At 49.1% G+C, this 27,855-nt stretch overlaps 5 protein-coding genes across 5 annotated transcripts in view; 2 read left to right on the top strand and 3 right to left on the bottom strand.

Annotated features, from left to right (window-relative positions):
- Positions 1-873: 873 nt before the first annotated feature.
- On the bottom strand, positions 874-10,221 carry Poldip2 (DNA polymerase delta interacting protein 2). Its single transcript, XM_021212059.1, has 11 exons — positions 10,004-10,221; positions 8,476-8,557; positions 7,334-7,431; positions 6,169-6,265; positions 5,932-6,007; positions 5,614-5,721; positions 5,352-5,488; positions 4,557-4,583; positions 4,231-4,356; positions 2,355-2,434; positions 874-1,772 (listed from the first exon to the last, which is right to left on the bottom strand). The coding sequence occupies exons 1-11, from the start codon at positions 10,162-10,164 to the stop codon at positions 1,658-1,660; spliced, it is 1,107 nt and encodes a 368-aa protein (XP_021067718.1). The 5' UTR covers positions 10,165-10,221; the 3' UTR covers positions 874-1,657.
- Positions 10,222-10,307: 86 nt separating this feature from the next.
- Tmem199 (transmembrane protein 199) lies at positions 10,308-15,161 on the top strand. The gene is made up of 6 exons (XM_021213591.1): positions 10,308-10,579; positions 11,803-11,876; positions 12,409-12,498; positions 13,550-13,592; positions 13,799-13,911; positions 14,414-15,161. Exons 1-6 carry the CDS (start codon positions 10,369-10,371, stop codon positions 14,507-14,509), a joined length of 627 nt encoding a protein of 208 aa, XP_021069250.1. The 5' UTR covers positions 10,308-10,368; the 3' UTR covers positions 14,510-15,161.
- Positions 15,162-17,193: 2,032 nt separating this feature from the next.
- Sebox (SEBOX homeobox) lies at positions 17,194-18,798 on the bottom strand. Its single transcript, XM_021213976.1, has 3 exons — positions 18,724-18,798; positions 18,382-18,542; positions 17,194-18,257 (listed from the first exon to the last, which is right to left on the bottom strand). The coding sequence occupies exons 1-3, from the start codon at positions 18,749-18,751 to the stop codon at positions 17,874-17,876; spliced, it is 573 nt and encodes a 190-aa protein (XP_021069635.1). The 5' UTR covers positions 18,752-18,798; the 3' UTR covers positions 17,194-17,873.
- Positions 18,799-19,958: 1,160 nt separating this feature from the next.
- On the bottom strand, positions 19,959-23,124 carry Vtn (vitronectin). Its single transcript, XM_021213035.2, has 8 exons — positions 22,836-23,124; positions 22,627-22,746; positions 22,207-22,548; positions 21,988-22,127; positions 21,665-21,821; positions 21,406-21,558; positions 20,357-20,707; positions 19,959-20,144 (listed from the first exon to the last, which is right to left on the bottom strand). The coding sequence occupies exons 1-8, from the start codon at positions 22,897-22,899 to the stop codon at positions 20,035-20,037; spliced, it is 1,437 nt and encodes a 478-aa protein (XP_021068694.1). The 5' UTR covers positions 22,900-23,124; the 3' UTR covers positions 19,959-20,034.
- Positions 23,125-24,324: 1,200 nt separating this feature from the next.
- Sarm1 (sterile alpha and TIR motif containing 1) overlaps positions 24,325-27,855 on the top strand; it is a 24,292-nt gene continuing 20,761 nt past the window's right edge. Inside the window, exons 1-2 of the mRNA XM_021212409.2 lie at positions 24,325-24,385; positions 24,715-25,247. Coding sequence (XP_021068068.1) covers positions 24,778-25,247 — 470 coding nt within the window. The 5' untranslated portion in view covers positions 24,325-24,385; positions 24,715-24,777. The remainder of the gene's footprint in view (positions 24,386-24,714; positions 25,248-27,855) is intronic.

The following is a 27,855-nucleotide window of genomic DNA, read 5'->3' as shown; positions in this document are numbered from 1 at the left end:
TAGAAGCCTTTAACACTCAGATTCCCAGCCCCCTGCTATTTCCAGTTTGTCTCTTTACCTCCACACCCACTTTAGCCTCCATGAGGCACTTTGACTTCCATCTCCTCTGCTGTTCAGTGCTGTCTAGTCATGGGCTGAGGAAACACAGCAGGAGTCCCGGGTTGGGCATTCATCTTTGACTGAAAATTTCTCCTTGGTGTAAGGAAATAACCCTGAAGTGATCTGGACTTGATGAGATTCCCTAGCCTGTCCTAAGGAGTTCTGGCAGGATGGGTTTTTTTGATCACAGGCAGCCCAGGGGACATAAACATAAAACATACATGAGGGGGGGCTGGTGAGATGGCTCAGTGGGTAAGAGTACCCGACTGCTCTTCCGAAGGTCCCGAGTTCAAATCCCAGCAACCACATGGTGGCTCATAACCATCCGTAACAAGATCTGACTCCCTCTTCTGGAGTGTCTGAAGACAGTTACAGTGTACTTACATATAATAAATAAATAAATCTTAAAAAAAAAAATATGCATGAGGGTCAGACTGGACGCTGCTCAAACACCAGCTGTGTGCTCTGTTGAACCTGGGACATGTGACTGGTTGGCCTGAAGGGTAACAGGTTCTGGCATGAAAGAATGTGCCCTTTACTACATACCTGCGAACTCGGTTGTTTCCCTTAAGTGATAAAAGTAAACACTAACTTCTAATAAAGTTGTTTTACACTGCTGAGCTGTTTCTAGTGAGTAGAGCCTGGCCAGCTCACAGCTGTGGGCTCAGTTCTGTTCCCTCCATGACCTTGTGTCCTAGCTAGGTCAAGAGACTCACTCCTATAGTCCTACAGACCCACTCCCCCTGGTGGAAGATTAAGAACAATACTCAGAAGGACTGGAACTGAGATTTAATAATGCAAGAATGAAAGGACCTCTAACAGTGACTATAGTGGTGAAGGAATCCTAAGAACTGGGGCAAAATGCAGCCCAATTCTCTGGCTCCTGTTGACCTGAAAGAAGCTCCAAAAGCAGCTTGACTTGGTCATTGACCATAACTTAAGCTGCTTCTTGGCTGAATTCCTGCACTTGTGGTCTGGATGCTTGACAGACTTTGCTCAATTCTCAGAAGCCCACAGCTCCAGGAAACCTAACTGGTTTTGCCTCACTCTTCTCCAGGCCTAGTGAAGCCAGGGGTGCTGGTGGGTAATCCGTGTTTATAGTCAGGTCAGTCCAACTCTAAACTAGTCTCCTCTACACTGGGTGGAGGGTAAAGAGACCAAGAACTTAGTCCAGTGCTGTCTGCTGTTACCAGTGCCCCAAGGAGATGTCCAGCCTCTGAGGAAGACACACCCTAGCAGAACCAGCAGCTCCCTAGAAGAAGTTTTGCATGGAAAGCAACTAAGAGTTCCTACAGGGCCAGCAAGGGGGCCTGAGACCATGGTGGTCAAGTGAGCACTGGTTTATTGACCACACCTCACATTCCAGAAAACATGTGACAACGAACAGTTCCCTGACAGCTTTGCTAGAATATGGTATCCTGGACAGGGGCCAACCTTGGAGGAGTCTTATGTGGGTCTTCCAAGAAAAGTTACAATCTCCCTCCAAAAAGAATTCCACAATAGGGAGAGGTTTAGAGTTCTGCAGCAATTATGGGTTGAGAGCTGTTGTTCTTAGGGCCTACCAGTGAAGGCCTGAGGGCGGGGTCTTCTCATCTTTATTGCTCTCCAAGGAGAAGGGTGGGATCCGGACATCAAAGTGGGAGCCATCGGGTCTCTCAAAACGAAATGTGCCCCTAAGGATTGGAGAAGCTGGTTTAGAGCGAGTAAGGTCTGATGAACTGAAAGGCCTCTTGAACTGTGTGGCCCCATGTCCTCTGATGGAGCCAGAGCTGGGATTATAATCTAAGCAGAGATCCAAGAACCTCTGACCACACAAAAAGCACAACCACTTGGATAACATACTACATAAGTGTCCCACTGTACTCAAGATTAAGGGGAGAATCCAACTATACTAGCAATTCAGTCTCAAGTCTTGGGACCTAAGTTCTTAGGCCACACATTGTAAGGAACTAAGAGTCATAAAAAACCAGACAGTACCACACAGCAATGAATAGCACCTATCTGAGCTCATCCCAGGGCCTTTGCTGAATGGACCACAAGCTCAGCTTGCTCAGGTGTCTCTGTTATTGTTGGCATGAGCCAAAATAGAGTCTCACTATGTGGTTCAGGTTGGCCTAAAACTCACAAACCTACTTCAGTCTCCCAAACGCTAGGACTGTAGGTGTACACCTACCACACCCAGCCCTAGCTCTCCTGTTCTAACTGGCAGTTTCTGTGGAATTGAGCAACATATTCTCCAGCATACCCTCACTCACCACATGTGCCCACTGGAAGCTTGCAAAGAGACATGGCTGCTATACTGGAATGCAGGCTGCTCCTTGGATAACACTGGTTCCTAAAAGAATTCAGGCAAATTGGATCAGGCCAAGCCCCAGAACCCTGGGGCCACCATGTGTTGACCTCCTTTCACCCAAGCAACCATGACAGCAGACACATCTACAATGAACCATCTTTCAGGACTTCCTTCTACATCATGGCCAATGACCTGAGGCTTTTATTCTGTCTCTAGGAAAAGGAAATGGGGCACCAAGGGCTGGGTGCTAAGCAGTCTTTCTTTGAAAACCTCTTTCCCAACATTCGCTCACAGGAACAAGTACCAGACACAACATTAGGCCCTCTGCCTGCTGATTTTATTCTCTTGGTGACCATGAAGTACTATTTGTGATCCATAATTTAGCAGTAAGAAACACTGGGTTACATAATTTGCCCAACCTGGGTGTAAAAGCACACACCTTTGATCCCAGTACTACAAAGGCTGAGGCAGGAGGATCTACAGGGCGGCCTAGTCTACAGAGTACCTACCAGTACAGCCAGGGCTACACAGAGAAACCCTGTCTCAAACAAAACAAAATGAAAAAAAGTCCAAAATTACAGAATATATAGCTGGAATTTGAAGGCAAACCCTATTGAGGATTTTTGTTTTTTTCAAAGAACACATAGCCCAACTTGGCCTCAGACTCATAATAATAATCATGCCTCAATTTCCATGGTACTGGATTACTGGTGTGTGCCACACACCCAGCCCAAGCCATGTTTACTTGTCCCCCTACTTTTCCAAGTCTCTTCTAACAATGATGCTGGATGAGACTAATATACTTGTGACCTTATCTCTCTAGAGACAGGGTAGTATAGGCAGGGAACATAAAATCAAACCAAGAACCAGTAGATGTATGAATGCAGGGAGACATGTCACAGTGGGTGCTTTTGTTTGTTATTGGGGGAAGGTGTTGCAGGTGTCTAATCTGTGTGTTTGTGTGTTCATTCCTGCACATACATGTAACTTGTCTGCTTGTCTGATGTATGGAAGTCAGAAGATAATTTCAGGGAGTCAGTGCTTGCCTTCTACCACGTGAGTTCCAGGGACCAAACTTGGGTCAGCAGCCCTGGCAGCAAGCAGCACCTTTAACCATGGAGCCACTTTACCTGCCCATAGTTTTTTTTTTTTTTTTTTTTTTTTTTTTTAAACAACAGGGTCTCATGTAACCCAGGCTGATTTCAAATGTTTTATGTAGCCCAAATATGGCTTTACATTTCTGATCCTTCTGACTCTTATTTCCTATAAGTTCAAGATTTTAAAAGACATACCATCTGCATGTTAGATGTATGCTAGAGTGTTTGCCTAACATGCATAAAGCCCTCAGTTTGACCAAGTGTTGGAGTAGGGTGGGGAGACATTTCAATAAGACATGCTACTCAACAGTAGCATGGGCTGGAGAGAGCTCAGCAGTTAAGAGTACTTGCTGCTTTTGCAGAGGCCCAGCTTTCCAGAGGTATGTGTTTCAAGACAGAGATTCATGTAGCCCAGGCAGTCAAGGATGACCCTAAACTTCCAAAGTGCTAAGATATAGGCACCAAAACCTACTCAGTTAATGCAGTGCTGGGGTCGAACTCATGATGCAAAGTAGGCACTCTACCAACCGGGCTACATCCCTAGTCCCTTATTAACTAGCTTCTAAGTCTCACCCTTCTTCTGCCCCACACAGCTGTTGTAAGATTTCAAACCACACACAGGAACACACACACATACAGGAACACATACTTTCCATACCAGAGAGGAAGAAAACATACCCGAAGTTCCCAGGCCTGCTAACAGGACCAGCAACGAGGCCATAGTGGCCCAAGGATGCTCACCCTGCCCACCACCCCTCGTCCTCGAACTGTTTCCAGGGTCCCTGAGAGACTGAATATCCGCCAGTGCCGCTCCCGGAGCTGTACCACATCACTGTCCAAGTTTTCCAAGCGTATACAATAGCGCCACTGTGAGGGAAAGAGTTTGTGTTTGAGGAAGAATGATCCTTGGGCCAGCCCACCGAGAATTCCAGAGTAAAAAACAACAAAGGCTGACATCTACATCTTAACAGTGTGGATGGGTGCATCCACCCTGCCCAAGAGGTAAGCCCTGTGCCTCCACAGCACCCCCAGACCATTCCTGAGCCCCTACCAAGGGAGACACTCACCCAATAGACGTGGGAATTCTGGGCTTCCTGGAGGGAGAAAAGTTTGAGGATGAGACTTAAGTCTGTTCCAATCAACATATTTCAAGTGAAGTATTCCTGGAAGGTGGCAGAGGCTGATTAAACTGGGAATGTCTGGAGCCAAAGATGAATGTGATAGAACTATGATCAAGAGCCTCCCCACAACCTTCCTGTTCTTTCCCCCTGTACAATCCTGTCAAAATCAACAGAGCTGGATGCTAGCAGAAATCCACTCCAGGGCTCTGTTCTCTCCAGTGTCCCTGGCAGCTCTGATCTCCTCCTGCCGCCTGGGCCCTGTCCTCCTCACAGCCCTTACTGTTGTGCTCTGATAGATGCTGACATTCCCTGGGTCTAAGTGCTAACAGGCATGAAGTCTTCCATTTATGCTTGTATCTGCAGGCCTAGCTTAGAGCGAGGTAAGACACAGATCAGTAAATACTTGGCTACTAAATACTAAGTGTGACAAATCAATCCACACTGATTTAGGCAAGTAAGTATATATTTCTTACAAGAAAGATTGCCTCTACAAAGGAGAGATGGAGCTGGCATGAAGGACTACCTCCTGGTCTATGGGTTTCCTGCTCTAAGTCATGGTGCTGGCCATTATCAAGAGGCTACCTCAACCCTACCCTGCATATGCACATGAGCACTTGCAAGCAGAAGCACGGGAGATGATTTAGGTTTAGATACACTCCCACCCCAAACCCGTTAGTCCATCAGGATAGCACACTCAATCTGGGGCTAGCTGTGCAGGAAGAAGCCCAGGCTAGCACACACCCTCATGCCCATGTAGAAAGGGATGACTGTGACACGGATGTTCTCAGTAGTTTCCCGGTGCACATCAGAGAGCTCTAGCCACGGGTGATTCTTCTCTTGCCAGGCCCGAAGTGTTTCTCGAGCCACAAAAGGAGGTGCTAGAAGAGACAACGGGTTAGTCCAGACCAGAGTCCTGGGCATACCACCCACTCTCCAGCTCTCCCTCCCAGAAACTCCTTCCCAGTTATTTCTGATACTCTGCTTGAAGAAGCTGAGAGACTACCTTTTGTCTGGTCATATAGAAGAAATCTTTCAAAGAGCTCATGTTGAATGGGAACCTGATCCGTGGAGGTGTAGGGGAGAATGTCTTCATGGCTGACATAATCCAAGCCTGGCACAGAGAGGCAGAGCTGGTAAGACTCACAGAGCAGAGGAATGAGTCTGAGAGGAAATATCTTCTAGCCCTGCCCAAGGTAGGCAACCCTGGCACCACAGTTCCCAGTACCATGATCCCTCCCAGCAAATGACAAGACATCAGATTCCTCTCCCTCGGACACCAGACCCCTGTTCCTCAGGTACCATTTGGATGCTAACTCCTCACCTGGGATAGCATAGAGGGCCCGGCTGTCATCATGGTTAGCCAAGAAGGTCACAGCTTCTGTCTGAGATCGCTGAGACTGAAGCAAAAGGTGATTCGAAGGTTCTTTTGCTACTACCCAGTCCTGAGGCCTTAAGGCCCAGAGCTGACCTAAGCTCCCTTTGAGCCCATCTTGTCCCTAAATGAGTGAAAAACTTCCCCATGGGAAGGACCCCTGGCCCAGGCATTTTGCTTACTTACTATATGTGGGCAGTCACGGGCATCAATCAGCACTTGGTAGTAAGTGTGAGTTTTGCCTTTCACCTCCTTAGAGCCATGGCCAGCAGGGTTCTCTGCTCTGTGGGATGAGAAGCAGCCCATATCACCCCAGAGAAGTACAAGCTGTGCCTGGCTCAGCTAATTGCCATCTCCTCTCCTAAATGGGCTGGTTCATGATCTGAAGGGGCCTCTGCTTGACACACCTCCAGCCAGCCTCTCCCCCGTCAGGAAACAACGGAGCCTCCAGGGCCCATGCTGTTCCCGCTCTGGGCACCTCCTTGAAGAGGACCAAGACAAGAGTCCACTTGTTACCTGAGCCCCAAGACCACAAGGACCTTATACTTCTTTCATCTCAGGGTGATTATTTGTGGAATTTCCCTCTTTTACTGTACTCCAGTGATGATGTGAGATTAACAGAAAGATTTCCAACTGGACATCAAGAAACCAAGAAGCAGGGCTAGAAAGAGGGCTTATTGGTTGAGAGCACCAACTGCTCTTCCAGAGGACACAAGTTTAGTTTCCAGCACCCACAAGAAGTTCACACTGTCTTTAATTCAAGTTCTGAAGAGTCTATACCCTCTTCTGGCCTCCCTGAGCACTGTGCACAGACACATCCAGGCAAAACATTCATATACACAAAATAAAAACAAATCTTTTTTAAAATAAAAGTGAAAGAAAGAAAATAAATCAAGAAAACCGTTCCCTAAAACATTCTCTGGGGTTCAGATTATAAAAAGGAAGGACAGACAGGTTCTGGGGAGGCCCAAAGAGACCACATAGACTTAGAATTAAGCCCTTTTGTCTCCACGGGGATGAGTGCCAGAAAAACACTCTGGGGGTTATTTCTTTTATTTTAGTTGGTTGGGTTGTTTGTTTGTTTTCTGTTTATTTTATTTTCTGAAACAGGGTCTCTTTACAAAAGCCTGGCGCTTTTGCAGTCCTGGAACTCACTCTGTAGACCAAGCTAGCCTTGAACTCAGAGACCCTCCTGCTTCTGCCTCCAAGTGCTGGGATTAAAAGTGCACAGTACCAGCCTGGCTTGGGGTTATTTCTAAAGCCCAAGGGATGCTGTTTTTACCCCAACTGCATGTGTCTGCCACAAGTCAGGCCACCCAAGGACACCATGAGATAAGATAGGGAAACTTACTTTTCTGGAGTTGCAGAAGCCACATCCCGGTCATACAGTCTGGCCTGCCAGGGAAACAGGACGACCCCTCGGTAGCCAAAAACACTATGGAGGAATAGCTAGGAGGAGAGAGATCTCGATGAGCCTGCTGTCTCACAGGTCCATCCAGGTGGGCCCCGACCATACAGCGGCCCGGGTGGAGGCAACTGCAGCAGTCTCCCCAGCCTTGCCCTCAGACTACTGAAGTATTCTCCTGCCTGTCACCGGCTGACTCCAACCCTTCAGGTCATCTTTGGCCTCCAGGGAACTGTCCTTGTCCTGCCCTCCTCTCACTGCAGTGCAGAACCACTGATTACATTTGTCTGTGTTAAGGATTTGTTTTACTTTAGTTATATGTGTGAATCTGTATGTAGGTACCATGCATTTGAGTGCAGGGACCCAAGGAAGTCAGACGCATTGGGTTCTCTGGGGCTGTATGACTCTGGAGTCTGTCCTCACCTTTACTTCTAGGCTTCCTCAGCAAGTGCTTTGACCAGTCAAGCCACATCTCCTGCCTCTTACTGTGTTTTAAGAGTATCACTATACTAGACCTCAAAACTGAAGTGTTCCTTCTGCCCCTGCTTCTGGAGTTCTAGGATTTGATGCTATTATACACATATCTCCAGAAATCCATCTTTAACAAGTTTTGTGATTCTAGTGCACATGCAGTAAGAATACACACTATCCCAAGTTGTTCTTTGATCTCCATGCCTGGGTGCATACACACACGCACGTGTACACACACACCCATTCTAAATAAATCAATGTAAAAAAAAAAACTGTTTTTTTCTTAATTTGTGATTCTGAGCTGAACATGGTTGCACACGTATATAACCCAAGTATTCCATAAGGGAACAAGACTGCAAGGTCAAGGTCACCATGGGTTACAGAATGAGTTCAAGGCTAAACTGGGCAACACAGAAGACCATGCCTCAAAACAAGCCCAAAATTTATTATCTTGGTCAAAATGAAAATGGATTGAAACTTGGGAGTGTAGTTCAGCAGACAGCATCTATCTCTAAGACCGGTGGGCAAAGGGATGAAGAATGAAAAGATACAAATACCGGTGAATTCAGAAACAGAATAGTCCACGAAAATGAGAGGGGACCTAGCACAATACCTACCTGCCCAGTCTCATATTTTCCATTTTGTTTTGGCACCTCAAATACACCAACTGTCTCCAGCACTTTGCCCTCTGCACGGTTTCTGATTGGGAAGGAAAAGAACAAGCAAGTGAAACCCTGAGAAGATAGCAGTCCTCCATCAGGAAAAACCAAACACATGAACAAAGCCCCCTAGCACTCTGCAGGGTCAGGGCAGTGACAGCCAAGGCCCAGGCTGCTGCTTTCCCTCCTTTAAGATCCAGCCATGGGCATCTACTTGGGCATCTACCCAGTCTTCCAGGGTTTTATATGACAACTCCAAACTTCCTTCCTCTTATCTTTACTTAACATTTCCAATGTCATGCTTGCATATCCTGTTTTCAGTGCACACCTTCACCCACCCTCCTGGTCACACCTCCCCCACACACATGTTAACCATCCTTCCAACTTTGCATGTCAGTTCCTGGTGTGCACACCTTGAGTCCATGAAAGACTCTGTTCCCAGAGAGACATGCCTAGTGTGTAAGAGGTGCTCAAAAAGCACTTGTTCGGAGGCGAGCAGTTCTTCTGTCTCTACTCTTCCCCACCACTGCTTGGCAGTGCACTCACTAAGCCTGGCATTTGCTACTTGGAAGAACTGTTCCGAACCAAAAATGGCTCCACACATCGGTAATCCCAGGGCTCTTAAGGCTAAGGCTGGAAAATAACAGGTTCTGGGCCCATCTGGCTACACAGCATGATTCTCCCAATTCTATTATACATTCACCTGTGCTGTAAACTCTAAGTCTTTACCCTGACCTCAGAACCTAGCATTTCTAGATTCCCAAAGGTACCCCACACAGTACACTAAGTACTGTTGTGTCTCCACCCAGTGTCTTTTCACATTTACTTGTCTTAAATAGCAAATACCTCCAATAACCACTATCAGGTCATTTCCATCACTTATCCTTTTAAATAGGATTAATTTTGCTATGGGTCCATCAAAGCACTGTAATGTTACTTTGGAAATGTTAACTTCATAGCCAACTTTTCAATCCCGTCTGGTCCCTACAAGGCTTTGTTTACACCACCCCTCCCCAAGCCTCAACCTCTATTTCCCCAAGTCACATGGGCAAAAATCAGTCTCCCCAAGGTCACATGGAAACAGGACCCACAGAGGTAGACACTTAAATCGACTTGTTTCCCGCATAATAGCACATTTCTGAGAGCCATTGACCCAAACGGGCCCGGGGATCCCTGTAGTTGTATTAAATGGCAGCCCACTCCAGGTGCTGGGAACCCCAGTCAGGGAGGCAGGATTCCCTTAAGAAGCGTTACTTGTTCTCCCTCGGAGCTGCCCTGCACTGCCGGGGCCCTGGGCAGAGCTCCCTTCTTTGCTCTTGGCACATGTTCCAAGCAGCCCATGTCGGCTTCCTCCTCGGGACCCTTTCTCAGGTGGCACTCCGGCTGTCTAAACAGAGTCAGGCCTCCTGGCTTCCTTAGTAGCTAGGTCGAAAACGCTCCCTAGATTCTGGGCCCAGCTCCCTGGCCCCCTCTCTCCGTCCCTCACCGGGACGACAGATGCCTTCGTGTCGTCGCTGTGGCCACCGGCGGAAGGGCCCCTGCACCACCGACCGCACACAGTGGCCTCGACCCTCGGGTCGTAGCCAGCGACCGAGACCACCAGCGGCTGCCCACTGCTAGGGCCCGTCGGGCCACACAGCCAGCCATGTCCCGCCCGAGCGCCCGCCCGGCTGCTGACACAGGGCCCGACCCGCGGCGGGGCGCCGTCCCGCCCCCGCCCCACACTGCCCCGCGCCTAAGCCCCGCCCCTCGGGCCCGCCCCCCGCGGCCGCGTGGGCTCCTCCAGCTACATCCGGCGCCTGTGGGCGGAAGTCCGAACGTGGGATCACCTGATCAGAGCGTGAGGCAGAAATGGCGTCTTCCTTGCTTGCCGGCGAACGACTGGTTCGCGCTTTGGGTCCTGGCGGAGAACTGGAACGGGAGCAGCTCCCCCGGAAGCTGCGTGCCCAGCTCGAGGCTGCTCTGGGAAAGAAACACGCGGGCAGCGATAACGCCACGGGACCCCGGCGCCTGGTTTCCTTCCGTCTCATCCGGGATCTGCATCAGCACCTGAGAGAAAGAAGTGAGCGGTCCCCAATCAAGAGTCGGCGCGTTATTTTCAGATCTAATCCCTTTTGAGTCGTATTTTTCCCCCTATCACTCTCGAGTGCCTACCGAGTTCTCATTTATCCAAAAGCCTTTTCATAAACCCCAGGCTTACTACTTCCATTTAACTTCCGTGAAAATTCTTCGCGTGTGACAAAACGTATTTTCAGATTTTGTTGAGTCCTCTTTTAGGGCCACCTAAGTCTATGTGACATTTTTTAGGAACTCGAGATTGTAGCCCAGTACTATCTGACAGGTTGAGTTTCTCCATTTGGGGGCCATATATCAATAGTGAGCATATCCTGTTGGGGAAAAGTGATTTTTCCTTCCATCTCAGAGGTAAAGGTAGAGAATACAAGCCCCAGTTTAGGGGTGAGGGTAGGGAAACGGTAACAACAACAACAGCAAAAACCTATTGAAAGATCTGGATTGAGTCGCATCTAGTTCTAGACATTTTAAAGAAGTCATTTCTCCTCTTCAGACCTTTTTACTTACCTGTTAAGTAATAGGGTAAACTGGCATGTAACTTGTCTTGCCAAAGTTAACATATCCTGGCCAGAAGTGCAAAGGGTAGATGATCAACTATTCAGACTTAAGAGAATCTTAGAAAAAGATCCTCTACAACAGTGTTTAGCATCACAACCCAATCCTGACTAGGACAGATCTATTATTTTCACAGAAATAATCTACCATTGGTAGTGGTGAGGTAGGGCTTGTAGGGAAGAGTGACAGTTAAAGTCAACTCTATGGCACTAAGAAATACTTAGGTGGAATTGTCCCAAATGTTTCCTAGCTGAAAATGATCTTGAGTAAAATGAAAAATAATTGAATAAACACAAGGAGAGAAAGAAAATGAACACAAGGTTGGGCATGGCACATACCTGAAACCCTAAGGGCTGAGGCAGTAAGACTGTGAGTTGTGGTCTAGATGAAATACATGAGAATTCAAGAGACAGCTAGGTTTATCTTAATGAGCTTAAGGTTAGACTGGTTTCCATAATGAGTTCTGAGCCAGCCTGGTCTACATGATAAACCTTGTCTCAACATACACACACACACACACACACACACACACACACGCATGAGTTAACAGGGATGGCCGTGTTTTATTTGGGTAAAAATTAGGGCTACCCCCTTCTGTTATCTTAGCTTTCCAGCCTCAGCTGCACGTGTTATTATGTGGAACCATTTTCTTTCCAGATTCCAGGCTGTATCTTCATGAACTCCTAGAAGGCAGTGAAATCTACTTTCCAGAGATTGTGAAGCCTCCCCGGGTATGTAACAGATTCGTGAGAGTTGGGTACAGGTTTTATTAATCAGCTTTTGGGTTTGAAATCTTATATTTTAATTCTTGGAATAGCTGGGCTGTGGCTCAGTGGTATAGTACTTGACAAGGTCCTAGCACCAATAAATACATAAAATTTGGGGGCCAGTGAAATACCTCAGTGAATGGGGGCACTTGCTACCAGGCATGGCAGGCAGCCTGGGTTGAGTCCTCAGGACCCACATGGTGGAGGGAAAGGCTGACTCCCAAAGGTTGTCTCTTCTCTCCATACATGTACTGCTGCTCAGGTTTATGTGCATGTACAGAGAATTTAGAAAAGCTTAGATTCCCAAAAACTGTTGGGACTCTAAGATCAGGAAGAGAAGTGTCTCTGATGGCTTTGGAAAACTGAGATTAAGTAAACTGTTTTCCAAGGTAGTGGAAGTGTAGCAGCACTGTTAGGAGTACAGTGGACTTTGGAACCCTGTAGCAAGAAATACGTAAAAGGATATCATTCTTCTCGCCTGGTTATTTTTGTTTAGAATCCAGAGCTAGTTGCCCGGCTAGAGAAGATTAAGATACAGCTAGCCAATGAGGAGTACAAGCGGATCACTCGCAATGTCACTTGTCAGGTAAGGGCCTACTGCTTGGTGTATGTCCTAAAAAACGGCGATGACAGTGTAACGACACACTCTTTAACCCCCAGTACTTCTGATGCAGGAACAAATGAATTTGAGACCAACCAGAACTATATAGTGAGACACTGTCTCAAAAAAAGAAAAGAAAAATATGGGAATTTGAACTTGGTCTATACACTGCTGTAGAACTGTAAGGCCTGTGTTCCATGTGGACCAAGACAAGTCTTTAGTGTGTTCACTGAGACTCTGGGCTTAGGTGGTGACTGAATTTTTTTTTTTAAGGTTGGTTGGTTTGTTTGTTTGTTATGTATGCTGTGCTCTGTCTGCATGTATGCCTGCATGCCAGAAGAGGGTACCAGGTCACATTATATATAGATGGTTACGAGCCAGCATGTGGTTGCTAGTAATTGAACTCAGGACCTTTGGAAGAGCAGTCAGTGCTCTTAACCTCTAGCCATCTCTCCAGCCCTGGTGACTCCTTTTTTTTTTTTTTTTTTGGTTTTTTTCAAGACAGGGTTTCTCTATGTAGCCTTGGCTGTCCTGCTGTCCTAGAACTCACTTTGTAGGCCAGGCTAGCCTCGAACTCAGAAATCCACCTGCCTCTGCCTCCCAAGTGCTGGGATTAAAGGCATGCGCCACCATGCCCGGCTTTGGTGACTCATTCTTAAATGTCATAAAAATGGATGTGAGCCATGGAGCTTTCTTCTTTATTCAAGGAAGGGTTTCTGTGGCCCAGGCAGCCTTCCAGATACTAGGATCACAGGTGTAGCCTCTCTTTCCTGACAGAACTTCTTTGGCATGTTTTTGCTATGACATAGGAAGGTAGATGGGTCCTGAGAGCCTGGATCCTGCTCTTTATGATCTAAAAGGCATCATACAAGTCCCAGGCTAAAGAACAAGTCCCATGGAAGGCAGAGCTAATGTGTTGAGAAATAGAAAGGGCTGAGGCTGAACTGGTGAAGAGGACCTGAACTGCTCATTCTGAAATCATCTGTTTTGTTATTTTATTTTGATTTGTGGTTTGTTTGTTTACTTTTTTTCCCAGGATGCACAATGTGGGGGGACTCTCAGTGACCTGGGAAAGCAAGGTAAGGTGCTGAGAACCCAGGCTGCTCAAACCTCTCCTGGGATTGGTCATGGCCATCCTTCCTACCGCACTGTTATGAGATCAAGCCTAAGATGTTCAGACTTGGTCTCTGAAGAGAGCACACTAGATAGAGGCAGCAGCTCTGAGGTAATCTGTCCTCCCTGAGAATGCTGGCCTAAGTGCTTCCTCTCTGAACTGTTTCCAAAGTGAGGTCAGTGAAGGCTCTGGTCGTCACCATCTTCAACTTCATTATCACAGTGGCAGCTGCCTTTGTCTGCACTTACCTAGGAAGCCAGTACATCTTCACAGAAATGGCCTCGGTGAGTAGGCACGGGGCAGGACAGAGTGCCCTTGTTGGGTTAATGGGAAAGGGAGGGTGTATGTGGAACTGCACAGGTTAATGAGTTGCATATATTTATGCAATCAACATGGACACATTTAGCTTCCAGTAATCATGGGGGTGGGTAGCAATCCCGAGAGCCTCCTTTCCTTTACAACTTAAGGCAATAGTTCTCAACCTTCCTAATGCTGTGACCCCTTAATATAGTTCTTCATGTTGTGGTGACCACCAGCCATAAAATTGTTTTTCTTGCTACTTCATAGCTGTAATTTTGCTATTACGAGTCACAGTGCAAATCTCTATAAGCAGGATATCTGGTTTGTGACCACTGTGAAAGGGTCATTTGACCCTCAAAAGGGTCGTGACCCACAGGTTGAGAACTGATGACTTAAGGACCGGAGTAGGGAATCTCAATCCTCATTAGAGGCCTGCAGATTGAGTGCTGACCCACATCTCTTCTCCCTAATTCTTCCCACCTGCAGAGAGTGCTGGCTGCATTGATTGTTGCCTCGGTGGTAGGTCTGGCAGAGCTGTACGTCATGGTCAGGGCAATGGAAGGAGAACTGGGTGAGCTGTAAGTGGTGTTTCACCATCACAGTCTGGAAGAAGTTTGGGGAGCCCCGGACTCTCCGTTGCCAATCACAGACTCTCAGCCCACAGTGCTCTCTGTATTCCGCTCCAGTTAGTTCGAGGACCAGGTCGGGTTCTTGGGGGAACCCTGTCTGCTGTGAATCTCCTTGGGGAAGAGCAGAGGGGATTCAGACAGTGTTTCTGTAAAATGAACTGATCTCAGTAACTTCTGAATCCAGGGCCCATCTGCCTTTGCTGGTCCATTTTGGGATCTACTGAGTCTGGATTTTCTCATTAAAAGTAAGTAGATCCCAGGCCTTTCCCTCAAATGGACTCTGCTGCCTGCCTTGAACTGGCCCAATAGTCAGAAGACAGGCATCAGTAAAAGAAAAGCCAGTTGATACAGGATGGTGGAACTAGAAGCCAGGCAGCTAACTCTGTAGAAAAGGAAATGGTATCAGGCCATTTTCCAGAGGTCATGTGGCCTGAGAGGAGTCAGATGGTCAGTATGGCCCTCATGGTAAATGGAGCCAAAGATGTCTGTATTGTCCCGTTGTCTTTGTTCTGTTACACTGTTCAGAACTTAGATAAGTTAGAGAATCTGTTTAAGGCACTTGAAAGATGTTATTTATTCAATAAATACTTATCGTATTCAGTGTATTTTTATTTTTGGTCTTATAAACACAAAGCACAAAAACTTGCATAATTCTGTGAATTGCTCAATATCTGCCCTTTTGTTTGTGATAGGGTTTTGCTATATAGTTATGGCTGACTTCTGCCTCTGCCTCCTGGGTCCTAGGATTCAGACATAGGCCATCATGGCTGGTCTGTTTGTACTGCCAGCCTGCCTTTCTGCGTGCCCGCCCGCCTGCCTTCCCTGTGTATGTGTATGTATGTATGTGTACCATATACGTACAGGAGCCTGAGGAGGTGAGAGTTGAGCTATTATGTGGGTGCTGGGAATTGCACCTCCATTCTCTGCAAGAGTTGTAAGTGCTCTTGCCCACTGAGCCCTCACTCTGTCCCTAATTGTAGATTTTGTTTTTTAGAAGTGTGCTCATACTGTTTTCTCTTCGTTTTGTAAAATATATTTTACATCCTGATGTGAATGTAAGTACAGGAACACATGTGCCAGAGTTTCCATATGGAGATGAGAGGGCGACCTTGAGGAGTCCGTTGTGGAAGCAGGTCTCGGGTTCTGCCGCTGCACTGTGTGCTCCAGGATGCCTTTCCCATCTCTACATGGTAGAAGTGCTGGGGTTGTAGATAATGCACCATCACATCCAACATGGATTCTGCTTATCGGGCTTGTACAGCCAATGTTTTTACCTCCTGAGCCCTCCCTCTGGACCGTCTGTTTGCCAAGCTTCTCATATTAACTAGATCAGTAGGCAGTTTGTCAACTTAGTTTACCAGTTCCCGTAACTCTGGAGACGTGTCAAGTATAGGAAAGTGTAAGTAGCATTTTACAATGTTTCTGGTACCCAGGACTGTTGAAGGTTGGGTCAGAAAGTCTTACTTTGGGCTGGTGAGATGGCTCAGTGGGTAAGAGCACCCGACTGCTCTTCCAAAGGTCTGGAGTTCAAATCCCAGCAACCACATGGTGGCTCACAACCATCCGTAACAAGATCTGACTCCCTCTTCTGGAGTGTCTGAGGACAGCTACAGTGTACTCAGTGTACTCAGTGTATTATATGTAAATATAATAAATAAATAAATCTTAAAAAAAAAAAACAAAAAACTCTTGCTTTAAGCATCATGGGGCGGGGGGCGGGGTTGTGCCTCAATACTCTTATGTTCCCTGTATGCCAGAGTACTTACATGTCCTTAAGTACCTGAATTTAAGTTGAAAGCCTTACAAATGCTAGAGGTTTTGACTCCATGAGAATCTCTTCCAACAGACTTTGACCAGCCTAGGGTGTCAGTAAACTTGGGGTCTTTTGTTGGGAGGGGTTTTCCACTAGATCCCAGCCTCTCCACACAAAGCCAGCAAGCTTCTGTGGTATCAAGCCCTTACCAACAGCAGTTTTGTGGGTCAGGCACTACGCTAACATCTGGAGAAAGTAAGAGACCTAGCTTGTTCCTTATGTGTGCAATTAAGCAAAAACCATGCTTCAGGGACCTCACCATGTCACAGCAGAATGCTGACAAGTAGCTGTCTTCAGAAACGGGAATTCTCTTCTTTTGCCCTACTTTATTCAAAGCACTCTACACCCGGGAGGCACATGGCAGGTGGTCAGAGGGACGGGAAGTCTGGGCCTTACCAGTTACTCATGAGTTCCTCTATAAAGCAGCAGGAACTAGCATTTAGTGGGTTTTTGACTGTGTCATCACACAAAGCTCTTAAATTTTTCTCCAGACAGGGAATAAGTGTTCCCATCTTACTTTACAAACAATTTCAGAGTCGTAGTTACATAGCAGAGCTAGGGTTTGCCTGCAACAAGGCTGGGTACAGACCCCATACTTCACTCTCCAAAGCAAAGCAGCTCCAGAGGTGGCAGCAACTGGAAGGTCATGGAGTGCAAGCTGCTGTGTCCCCAGAGCCTGGGAGAGCTCTGAGCTCAGCAGAAGCCTGGACATGATTCCAACGCAGTCTGTGACACCTGGCCCTATTTAGGGATTTGATGATGGGAGATAAACTTCGCAGGCAGGCAGACCTCATCCCCATTAATTTGTGACACAACAATCCAGATTAAAGCAAAGAGTTTTGTTTTATTTGGGGATTAGTTGGTATTACAGATGCCAGTGATACCACATACCCCACCCCCAGCCCCCAGTTCTTTTAGGTTATCCCCACAGTCCACATCAGAGGGCAGCCAATCTGATCTTTGGGGAAATTCAATCAACCTAAGACCCAGGCTTCTATTTCTGTCACTTTAATATCACTCTCTCTTCAAATCCACAGTTCTGATTAATTCTGTCCATGTGGCAGGAAGTCAGGCAGTGAGGCCCTGAACCATGAGCGAGTGGGTCCCAGCAGTCCACTACCCTTCCCCTGGCACATATGTGAGCTCCTGAAGGGCCCTCTTAGACTGGCGGCTGGCCCTTTAGAGGAAAGAGATCATTCTGCTAAGATAACAGGAGTTGGGGACCCAAACCTGTCAGTAAAGGTGGAAAATATAGCCCCTACCTCCTGATGCTCATGCCCCCAAAAGGACTAGAATGCCAAGTTATAGGAGCCAGGCTCCAGTCACAGGACCTCAGCTAAACTGGTGGAGACTAGGGATGGGGATTGGGGTCCCTGAGCCAAACTGTTAACAAACACTCTCTGTGCAAAAAAGAGGCAGCAGTTCTCTTATGTGCTCCACCCTAGGAGAGACAGTGGGCTACAAGGCCAGAGCCAAGTCTTAAAAAAAAAGCTCTACACCTAAATTAGAAGTGGTCCACATTGGTGACGGTGGCTGAGGTATAGATAAGGTCAGACAGGTTGCCCAGTGAAGTCTGAGGAACAATTTGCTCTAAAGAAGAGCGAACCCCTGAAACCCCACTTGTCCCCCATGGGACTGCCGCTTTAGCCCCCGACCAACTCTGCTCTTGACCCAAAATAGGGGCTAGGCAGGAGGTCTGTGGTGGGCATGCTGAAGTATAGTGAGCTGAACTGGTAGGGTGTAGAGGATGGCTTGATGTTCCAGGGTCCCAAGGTAGCTGGGGAGTGTCTGGAAGAGAACAGGAGTTTGGGGGAAGCTCCAGCCTGGAGTTTAGGACTCCTGGCTTTCTGTCCTTGATTCTCTTGGCTCGGCGGTTCTGGAACCACACCTGATAGGAAAGATGAAGGGATGGATCTTGGCACCAGCACAGCCTTGTGGGATAGAAAACAACCCGAGGGCAAGATTCCCAGAGAGAAGAGTGTTGAGCCCAGAAGTTGGCTCTTGTGACTCACCTGGATCTTGGCTTCAGGCAGGTGAGTTACCTGAGCCAGGTGCTCACGGGTGCTGATATCGGGATAGGGCCTAGCTGCAAATACCCGCTCGAGCTCCAGCAACTGCCCGACACTGAAAGTGGTCCTCTTCCTCCGATGGGGACCCAACCCGCTGGCACAGCCTGTGGGCCGGGATGGGAATCAAACCAAGACTCCCTGCAAGAGCCTCCACCCAGCCCCAAAGCCTTGATTAGCCTCTGCAGCCCCTACTCCCTCCCTTCCACCCTTCCGTATCCTCCACTCTTTCCCAATCCCACCTTGCTACACTTCCTCAACCTACCCACCCTCTCCCCACCAGGTCACCTGGAGATGCCTCCACAGGACTGGCCATGGACACAGGGTGAGGAGGAGCCAGAGGGCCATGCCAGGGCTATTTCCCCCAGCACCAGACTCAGGCCTTAGGGGTTTAAGCTGCTCAGAGTGGGTGGCTCCACCTCTGGAGGGAAGAGGCGTGGCATTCATTCAAGAGAGGTTGAGAAGTGGGAGGACTGCCCATGGCAGGACTGGGGTTGATGAGATCTGGGTTCGGCCAGACTGGTGTACACCAAGAAGCTGGTTACACCTCCCTCCTCAAACCTCAGCCTCCGACAGTCTCTGCTTTCAATCCTGTACTTTGTGAAATTCTTCCCTCAAACCGCAGACACCCAGGGCTTCAGCTGTGCCCTAAAATCCTCAAGTACACTGGTCTTGGCTTCCTTCAGGGGAAGGAAGGTGGGTTCCTGCCCTGCTCTTTGAGGACTAGGCAGTGAGATCAGATAGGATGAAGATGCTGTTGGAGCCGCCTCCTGTCAGGGGGCTAGGGAGCAGGTAGCACCACCTGCCCTCGGGGCTACTGACCCAGCATCCTTGAGCCAGGGAAGGTTCCACAGGCGAACCAGGGGTCACAAAGACATGTGCATTTACAGCATCTGCTTCTGTGAGGGTGCTCTGAGCTGCTTTACTGTGAGGGAGGCTTGGTTTTTTTGTTTTTGTTTTTGTTTTCGAGACAGGGTTTCTCTGTGTAGTTCTGGCTGTCCTGGAACTCACTCTGTAGACCAGACTGGCCTCAAACTCAGAAATCCGCCTGCCTCTGCCTCCCGAGTGCTGGGATTAAAGGTGCCCGGGGTCATGTTCTTCCTGTTTGTGCCCTCCCCTCTCCCCGCCCTATGCTCAGGACAGAGGCCTCGGAGAAAAGCTCCCATTAGGGTTCGTGTTGTGGGTGTCTGTCCCTCTGTTGCTCAGGAGTTAGCTGTATCACAGACTCATGACAGACAGCAAAGCTGAGTTGAATTCCACCCTCCTGTTTCTCATGTCCCCTGCCTTCCTCGTTAACTCCATGGTCAAAGAAGTCTCACCCGGGGAGGGTGTGGTGCCTGGGAAACTGACAGATGGCGGGGCCTCAGAAGGAAGGGTACTCTCACAAGCCCACGGGGTCTCTGATTTAGGGAGAGCACCTGAGCCCAGTGAGGGTCTTCTCTGTCCGTCAATCTGAGATCCCCATTTGCCCTCCTTATCCAGGGGACAGGGCTGCCCACCCTATTCAGGACAGTAGTCTTAAACTCCTGGCCAACAGACTTTATTGGGCTGGGAGAAAAAGGCGAGGCTCCTGAAGCTCAGCCGCCTGGGCTCTGATTCCTACTTCTCAGAGGTTGGACAGCCCAGCCAATACTGAGCAATGGATCGTGGGTAGGGAGGATTCACGGAGTCCACTCGCTGGGTTCTAAGGTTGACTCGGTAGTATTTGTCTGAAAGAAAGAATGGAAAAATGGTTATGTGAGATTCTGCCTGATCCTGCCCTTTGGTCCCAAGAAGGAAAACGGCTTTTTCTCAGAAGGGAAAGTGAACATCCACCAGGCAGATAGTGTTACCATCTGCAGACTGTGTTCAGCACCCAGGGACCAGGACCTGCAGGCAAGACCTAGCCAAAACCAGTCTAAGGAGTAGAAGGGGCTCCCACCTCCAGAGAAGAAATAGACACTCTGAATGGGCTCGCAGGTGGCAGGTACGAGCCAGTCCATATCATAATCATAGTTGTTGTAGGTTCCTAGCCCACTCTCTTCACTGGAGAACGAAGAGAACCAGATTGAACGTGATGGACGACGGGAATTCAAGCTGTGGCTGCGTCTGTGGCCACGCCCTCGGTGTGAACGGTAGCGTTTTCGGCTTCTACGCTTAGACTTAGGTTTTTTGGCCTGGGCAGAGTGGGATGTGGAGCCAGTGACGTAGATGCGGCCGGTCATAGCAGCGTCCACTTTCCCTGGCACACCATGCCAGTCCCGGCTGATGAATTGGGGTCCCCTGGCTCCATCTGTAACAGAGAGGGGGTTAAGGCACTTGGAGGATCCAGGCTTTGATTTCTCCAGCAGGGTTGTCTGTCTATCTATTTATCTATCTTTATCTATGTATGATGTATGTATGTATGTATGTATCTATCATCTACCTACTTACCTATCTACCTATTTATTTGTTTGTTTGCTTTCTTTGAAACAGGATCTTAGCACCTACCTATGGCTGGCTTGCAACTCACTATGAAGCCATAACTGACCTCTTAACTCACAGAGATCCACTTGCCTGTGACTCTGAGTGCTGCGATTAAAAGCATGTGCCACTACACCCAGCTCCAGTAGGTCCTTTAGAACACATTTGCTATGCCTTGCCTAAGACACACAACTCAGTACCCACACCTCAGGCCCCAGCCTCCCTGTCCAGTGCTTTTTCCTGTCCTCGCTCCACTATACCCCTTGTATCTCTGCCCCCTCCGAAACCCCTCAGCCGCGCAGCCCCTCCTTCTGCTGTGTTAGGCAAAGTCCAAGGTATGGGGTCCAAATGGAGCCAAGCCTCATCCCCCAAAAGTCAACAGAAGCAAAGTCTAGCCAGAGCAAACAGCTCTTGATCGATGGTGCCACAGTTCCAGGCCCCTCCCCCGGAAGCCCCCACTATCACAGCCCAGCCCTACTCCAAAGCCAGTTCCCAGAGAATGAAGCCAGACTTGCCATCCCTCCATACCAGAGGATCTGCCCCAGAAGAGGAGTTCAAAAATGTTCTCCCAGCTGTCCCGCTGAAGCAAGGCAAAGTGCTCGAACACGGCTGACAGAGAGCTGCCTCCACATTCCTCCTGGCTGGGCTGCTGCTGAAATTTGTACTCCCAGTACTGCTTCCCTGAGGGGCAGAACAGCTGGCGTCAGGAGGGATCTGACCAAGGCAGAGAGCCATCATGGGATAGAACATGGACTCCACCACCTGCCCCCTTCTCCACCCTGAGTACCCTTGAAAAAGTAGACCCTTTCCCGGCCACTGTAACGGTGGGCAGGAAGGGCGAACGCTGCATCAACATTGTCTGGTATGCCACTGAAGCCTTCCGAGATATTTCGGGGATAGCCAGGGTCCAGGACCCCATCCTCAAAGCGCCAGTACTGACTACCCTGAAGGGTAGAGACGAGAAGGGTGAGGACATACTGCTGGCCACAGAAGCAGTCCTATATCCTAAACTGGCTGTCACCTGCTCCTGGAGTCCCTGACTGCTTTGTCTTCACAGCTCCTAGCCCGACCATGACACCCTTTACCTTGCCTCAGACTTAGGTCTGGTACCTTGAACAAGTAGGTCTTCCCCTGACAGTTGATGCGAGTGAAGGCAGCATCGATGGGGCCCTCAATGCCCCAGACATCTTGGATGAGTTTGGGGTACCCAGGCCTCACTGCCGTCTCGTCTAGCTCATAGCAGTACTGCCCTAGAACAGGGGAAACTGTGTGAGAAGCAGATGAGCCTAAGGCAAATTCGACCACTACCAGACCTGTCCATAGAGTCACCTCGGAAGGCAAAGAGGGACCCATTCTTTAGGTCTGTGAAGGCATCAAAGGGCTTTCCACTGCACAGTACTTCCTCTGGGAACTCAGCGGTCCCCTGATCAGTGGTGTCAGGACTTAGGATCACCCCTTCTTGCTCCACTTCAGGCGCTAGGGCGCTCAGCTGTTCCTCAGGATCTAGGAAGGCTGTCGGCTTTACAGTGCTTTCCGTCGGAGGCTTTAGGTCAGCGGGTAGAGGGGTGTTCTCGGGCTGCACACCAGTGTTGGTATTGTTCTTGGTCTCCTCCACGTAGTCATAGCTCCAATAATCATCTTCTGGCATAGTGAACACGTCCCCCCGAGTCACTGCAGGCAGAACGGGGAGTAGTGAGGGTCAAGTTGTGGAGGGAGCCCCAGGCCCACCCACCAGGGTTCCAAACTCACCTTGGGGCTTACACTGCTCCATGTAGTCATCACAGCAGCTCTGATAATAAGTGCAAAGCTCGTCACATTGACACTTCCTGCTGGCCATGAAACCCTGAGTGCAGCGGCCCTTGCATGACTCTACGGGAGGGAATATCAGATTTACAGCCCAATCTAGGGTACCTGCCCAACCTGCACTACCATAGATACCCACCAATCCCCTCCCACACCTTGGTCAGCCAGAGAAACCCATGCCACCAGGGCTAATATGAAAAAGGGCCTCAGAGGTGCCATGGCAGGCCTCTAGCCCAGGGCCTTGGCAAGCTGGGCACGGAGCTTCTGGAATCTTGCTGTCCTGCCTGGGAAGAGAAGCAGACTGAAGAAGAGTTCCCAGTTCCCTGGGTTTCTGCCCTTTATTTGCTCATCCTCTGGCCAGGCCCCATTCCCCTCCTCCAAACACAGCTGCAACAAAGGGTCACATTCCCAGAACCCCAGCCCCAGGAGAGCTGGGAAACAGAACTCCCGCCAAGACCAGAGTCAGTAGGGTCATGGGCAGGAGGGATAACACGCTTAGCCGGGAAGGTGGAAAGAAAGCATGTGTTGTCACCCTCTGAGCCAGTTACGTTAATCTCCCTGAGCCTTACTTTTTATAAAATGGGACCATGGTGCCTTGCCTCATCAGGTGTTGAGAGACTCCGTGAGCTAGAACAGACAAAACGTTTTGTGCCTGGAGTAGCTTCCAACTCATTCCCATAAGCAGTTATCGATTTACTGTTTGATCAGGCACATCCCTGTCTGACTAGGTGCTTGTCCCATCCTACCCCCACTTCGAATTTGGATTTGGGGGGCAAGAAGGAGGGGCGGGGGAGAGCTGGCAGGCACTTTGGGGGAGGTTTTCTTTTCCTTCTCATTAAAGAAGAAAGCTTCATTTATGACCTCTCCTTGTTCTTTCTAAGCTGGGTGTCACAGCACAGGAAGTAGTGGGACAGAGTCTATTCTTATTTTTTTTTTTTTTAGATTTATTTATTTTATGTTTTGTATATAAGTGTCTGCTCACATACGCATCTGTGCACCACATGCATGCCTTGTGTCTGTGGAGGTCAGAAGAGGGCTTTGAATACCCTGGAACTGGAGTTTTGAACAGTTATGAGCTGCCGTGTAGATGCTGAGAATCAAACCCAGGTCCTCTGCAAGAACAAGTGCTCTTAAAGGCTGAGCCATCTTTCCAGTCCCAGAGCCCATTCCTGAGGCTTCCACTAATCCATTGATCCTCAGGGGACCACCCTGGCCCCACCTGCAATGACCTCATTTATAAAAAATGGACTCATTGGGCACACTTTCTAGACTCACATACTAAGTGCGATTTCTCTATAAAGAAAATGCTCACTGGTATAGAGTGCCAGGTTTGGGGCCAAATTCCAGGCACTGGCGCGCTTCTGAAGCCCCTAAGTTTTCTGTTCTGTAATCACAGGCGAGCGTGCCTTTGGTGTCTCTTCTCTGTGGACTGCAGTAGTCTCAGCGGCAAAATGAAAACACTAAATTTTACTTCCTACAGACGGGTGAGGCCTGAGTGGAAACCGGCCTTAAAGGGCTTTAAGAATCTCAACTACGATTCTTTAATCATCCGGAGGGCACGTGGATACATTCAGCCAGTTTGCTTCCACATTATGGGGGGGTGGGGGTGGGGGAGGGCGGGCGGGCAGTGGGAAATGGAGGACAGCCCTTTCTACACCATCTTGCCCACCACCAAGGGGAGACTAGGGAGAACAGGCGGAGCCAGGTGTGGGCGTGGCTGGAGACCTGGGGTAGGGCTTGCGCCTGCGTCGGGGGCGGAACCTGTGAGACCTAGAGGCGGGGCGTCAAATCCTTGACTCCGCTACTCAGAGGCGTGGTTGCTGTTGAGCATCTCAGCTCTGCGGTGCTTAGACTGGAGCTGCGCTTTGTTCCGGGCACCGGCGTCTCTACCCTCCCGCGTCTGGTCCACGCTTCTCTCTCCCTGCATGCCCTTCCTAAGTCGCTGGGTCCCCGAGCTGCCCTCCTCCCTCTGCTTCTAAACTTGTGGCTAAGCGCCTTTACCAGGTCCTGATTTTTTGCTTTCTCCTCCCAAAGCCGGGGTCGCTCCGTCAGACCCCGCCCCTCCAGGCCTGGCATGTCCCCTGCTGCCCAGCGCCCATGGTCCTGACTCTGCTCTTCTCTGCCTACAAACTGTGCCGCTTCTTCACCATGTCAGGCCCACGACCGGGCGCCGATCGGCTGACAGTGCCCGGATCGGATCGGAGTGGTGGCGCCAGCCCATGGTGGGCTGCGGGCGGTCGCGGGTCTCGCGAAGTGTCGCCCGGGGTGGGCACTGAGGTGCAAGGCGCCCTGGAGCGTTCGCTGCCGGAGCTGCAGCAGGCGCTGTCCCAGCTGAAACAGGCAAGCGCGGCGCGGGCTGTGGGCGCGGGCCTCGCCGAGGTCTTCCAGCTGGTAGAGGAAGCCTGGCTGCTGCCGGCCGTGGGCCGCGAGGTGGCCCAGGGTCTATGCGATGCTATACGTCTGGACGGTGGCCTCGACTTGCTGTTGCGGCTGCTTCAGGCACCGGAGCTAGAGACCCGTGTGCAGGCCGCGCGCTTACTGGAGCAGATCCTGGTGGCTGAGAACCGGTGAGGGAGAGCTCGGTGAGGTGTGGGGTGGCCAGGGCAGTGGAGGTGGTTGGAGATGGCATCCCATTGCTGATTTCGCCCTAAGCCCATAGTTCTCCCCTGCATCTGGGTGTCTTTCTGTGTTACCCTCTCACCAGACCAGCCATGACCTCATTCTGCAGCGTCTGATCAGGAACAGAAAGTTTTTGTTGTTGTTGTTGTTGTTGTTGTTTTTCTGGGACGAAATGGTAGGGGCAGAGAAAACTGAGGTATCTTCCCTTCCTCTGTATATGGGAAACTGTGCTTGACTGCTTCTCCTTTGCCTACCTCCTGAGTCCTTTGGAGGACTTACTTTTCCGGTCTTCTGGTGCCGGAGCAAAACAGGCTGTCACACTAATTCTCGCCGAAATCTCAGGCTCTCAGCTCAGAATTTTTAGAAGAGTCACTTTCAGCACGCAGCCCTCACAAGTGTCACGGGGTGTTATCTCTGGCATTTTTGATCACCTTTGATATGTGGAAATTATACAACTGTCAAAAAAATGCACAAACAGAACAATTTAGGTTGGGAGACCCAAGGTAGGTTTCTGCTTGCTTAACCCCTCTCATCTAACATCCGCTGTCCTGACTGGGATAGGCCATGGAGAACTGGGATAGGTATGGAGAACTGGACAATGGAGTAGGTGCTTGCTGAGTGTGTTGGAACCCAGTTTGGCTGGTGTTGGCTTGGCATGTGGGTCAGTGCCGCAGACTGGACTCAGTGGGTCCCTCAACTCGTGGGGTACCAGGATCTCGGTAATCAGGTGGACAAGGAGTCGGCAGGATGACAAACAGATGCGAACACAAGGGAGTGTTGATCTGAATGTAATTTCTCAAAGCGAGCATCAGACTTATAATACAGAAGAAAAACAAAGAAGTTAGGTGACACATCAGCCAAGGTACATTGAACTTATCTGACACAAAACAGAGAAATGCATACATAAAGACTGACAGGAACCAGGCAGTGGTTACAACTGAGATAAAAGGTGACCCTTTCTAAAGTCAGCCATTAGGGAGCCAGGTGAGGATTTCACACCCTAGTTACAATTTATGCTATTTCTCTGAGACTTGTGAAAGTTTGCACCAGGGGCTTCTGCTCTTGCTCATAAATAACGCAACACTGTAGTTCCTCTTTTTTTTTTTCTTTAAAGATTTATTTATTTATTATATGTAAGTACACTGTAGCTGTCTTCAGACACTCCAGAAGAGGGTGTCAGATCTTGTTACAGATGGTTGTAAGCCACCATGTGGTTGCTGGGATTTGAACTCCGGACCTTCGGAAGAGCAGTCAGGTGCTCTTACCCACTGAGCCATCTCACCAGCCCCTGTAGTTCCTCTTTAAACCACAACTCACCTTCTTTCTACTATTATGTCATGTAGGCTGCCATTTGTGTCTGTAATGAGAATTCTAAGTTTACTATTTTGAACTAGCCCTGAGATTTTTAGCTCCTTTCTGGCAAACTGTGGGGTGCCTGATTATTAACTATCAAAACTGGAAGCATTTTGTCGAATGAGTAACATTATTACGGAATTCCAAGCCCAGGATCAGCTCAAGGACTGCCTAGGACATTGGTGAAGGCCAGGAAGTAAAGTTCAACCTAATTTAGGTTTTGTAAAATCATTTCTTGGAGGCACCTATAATAAAACAATACTGAAAGGAAGTACACAGACCCATTCACCAACTAATGCAAGGACAAGTTTGGAGCGTTCGTGCTATGGGATGCCAAGGCTCCAGGAGACTAAGTTTCTGTGAAACTTTTTGCCTCAGGACTGCGTGCAAGCTTTTGGGCTTGCCACACAGGCTTCACTGGAGTGGGTGTGGCAGGTCGGGAAGCTAGATCTGGTGGTACCTGTGGAAAGTGGGTGCAGGAAACATGATGCAAACATACAGATATGTTTTCAAGAATGAAAATGACTATCCTCACTTATTGACAGCTCTGAGAGAGTAATCTCTAACTGGTGTACAAGCCCCCAAACCGATGTGGATGCCCTTTCAGGACCAAGGACAGCGCACAAGTCCCGCTATCCCTCAGAAACCCAGGGGCTCCGCTTTCATCCATGGGGATAAGACTGGAAGGGAGAGAAGCGGGGAACACACGGGGGCTTTGTGTTTATTCTCCACCCATCAGCCTCCTCGGTGCCTCTTTTTGCCATCCCATCCTGGCAGTTCTGGACTTCCCCAGGGTGATGCTGCAGCCACTTCCCAGAATCCTAGCTCACTGGCTCTCACCCACGAACTGTCAACAGTGTAGGGCTCTTCAACTCTGGTTCCATAATACCCAGTGAGGGCACTGCCTAGCTAACAACCCTCTAAAATCACAGGCCACTCCACCAGAGAGGCAGAACGAATAGAGTGAACATATCTTTGAGGAAGATAAATGGCTTCCCTTAGAGTATTGAATGAATAATAGGAGTCTATTTTTAATATAAAGAAAGAAAACTATTAGCCGGGCATGGTGGCGCATGCCTTTAATCCCAGCACTCGGGAGGCAGGGGCAGGCGGATTTCTGAGTTCGAGGCCAGCCTGGTCTACAGAGTGAGTTCCAGGACAGCCAGGACTACACAGGGAAACCCTGTCTCGAAAAACCAAAAA

The sequence above is a fragment of the Mus pahari genome, chromosome 14 (genome assembly GCF_900095145.1).
Source record: "Mus pahari chromosome 14, PAHARI_EIJ_v1.1, whole genome shotgun sequence".
NCBI lineage: Eukaryota > Metazoa > Chordata > Mammalia > Rodentia > Muridae > Mus > Mus pahari.
This window is presented reverse-complemented; position numbering and strand designations above follow the sequence as displayed.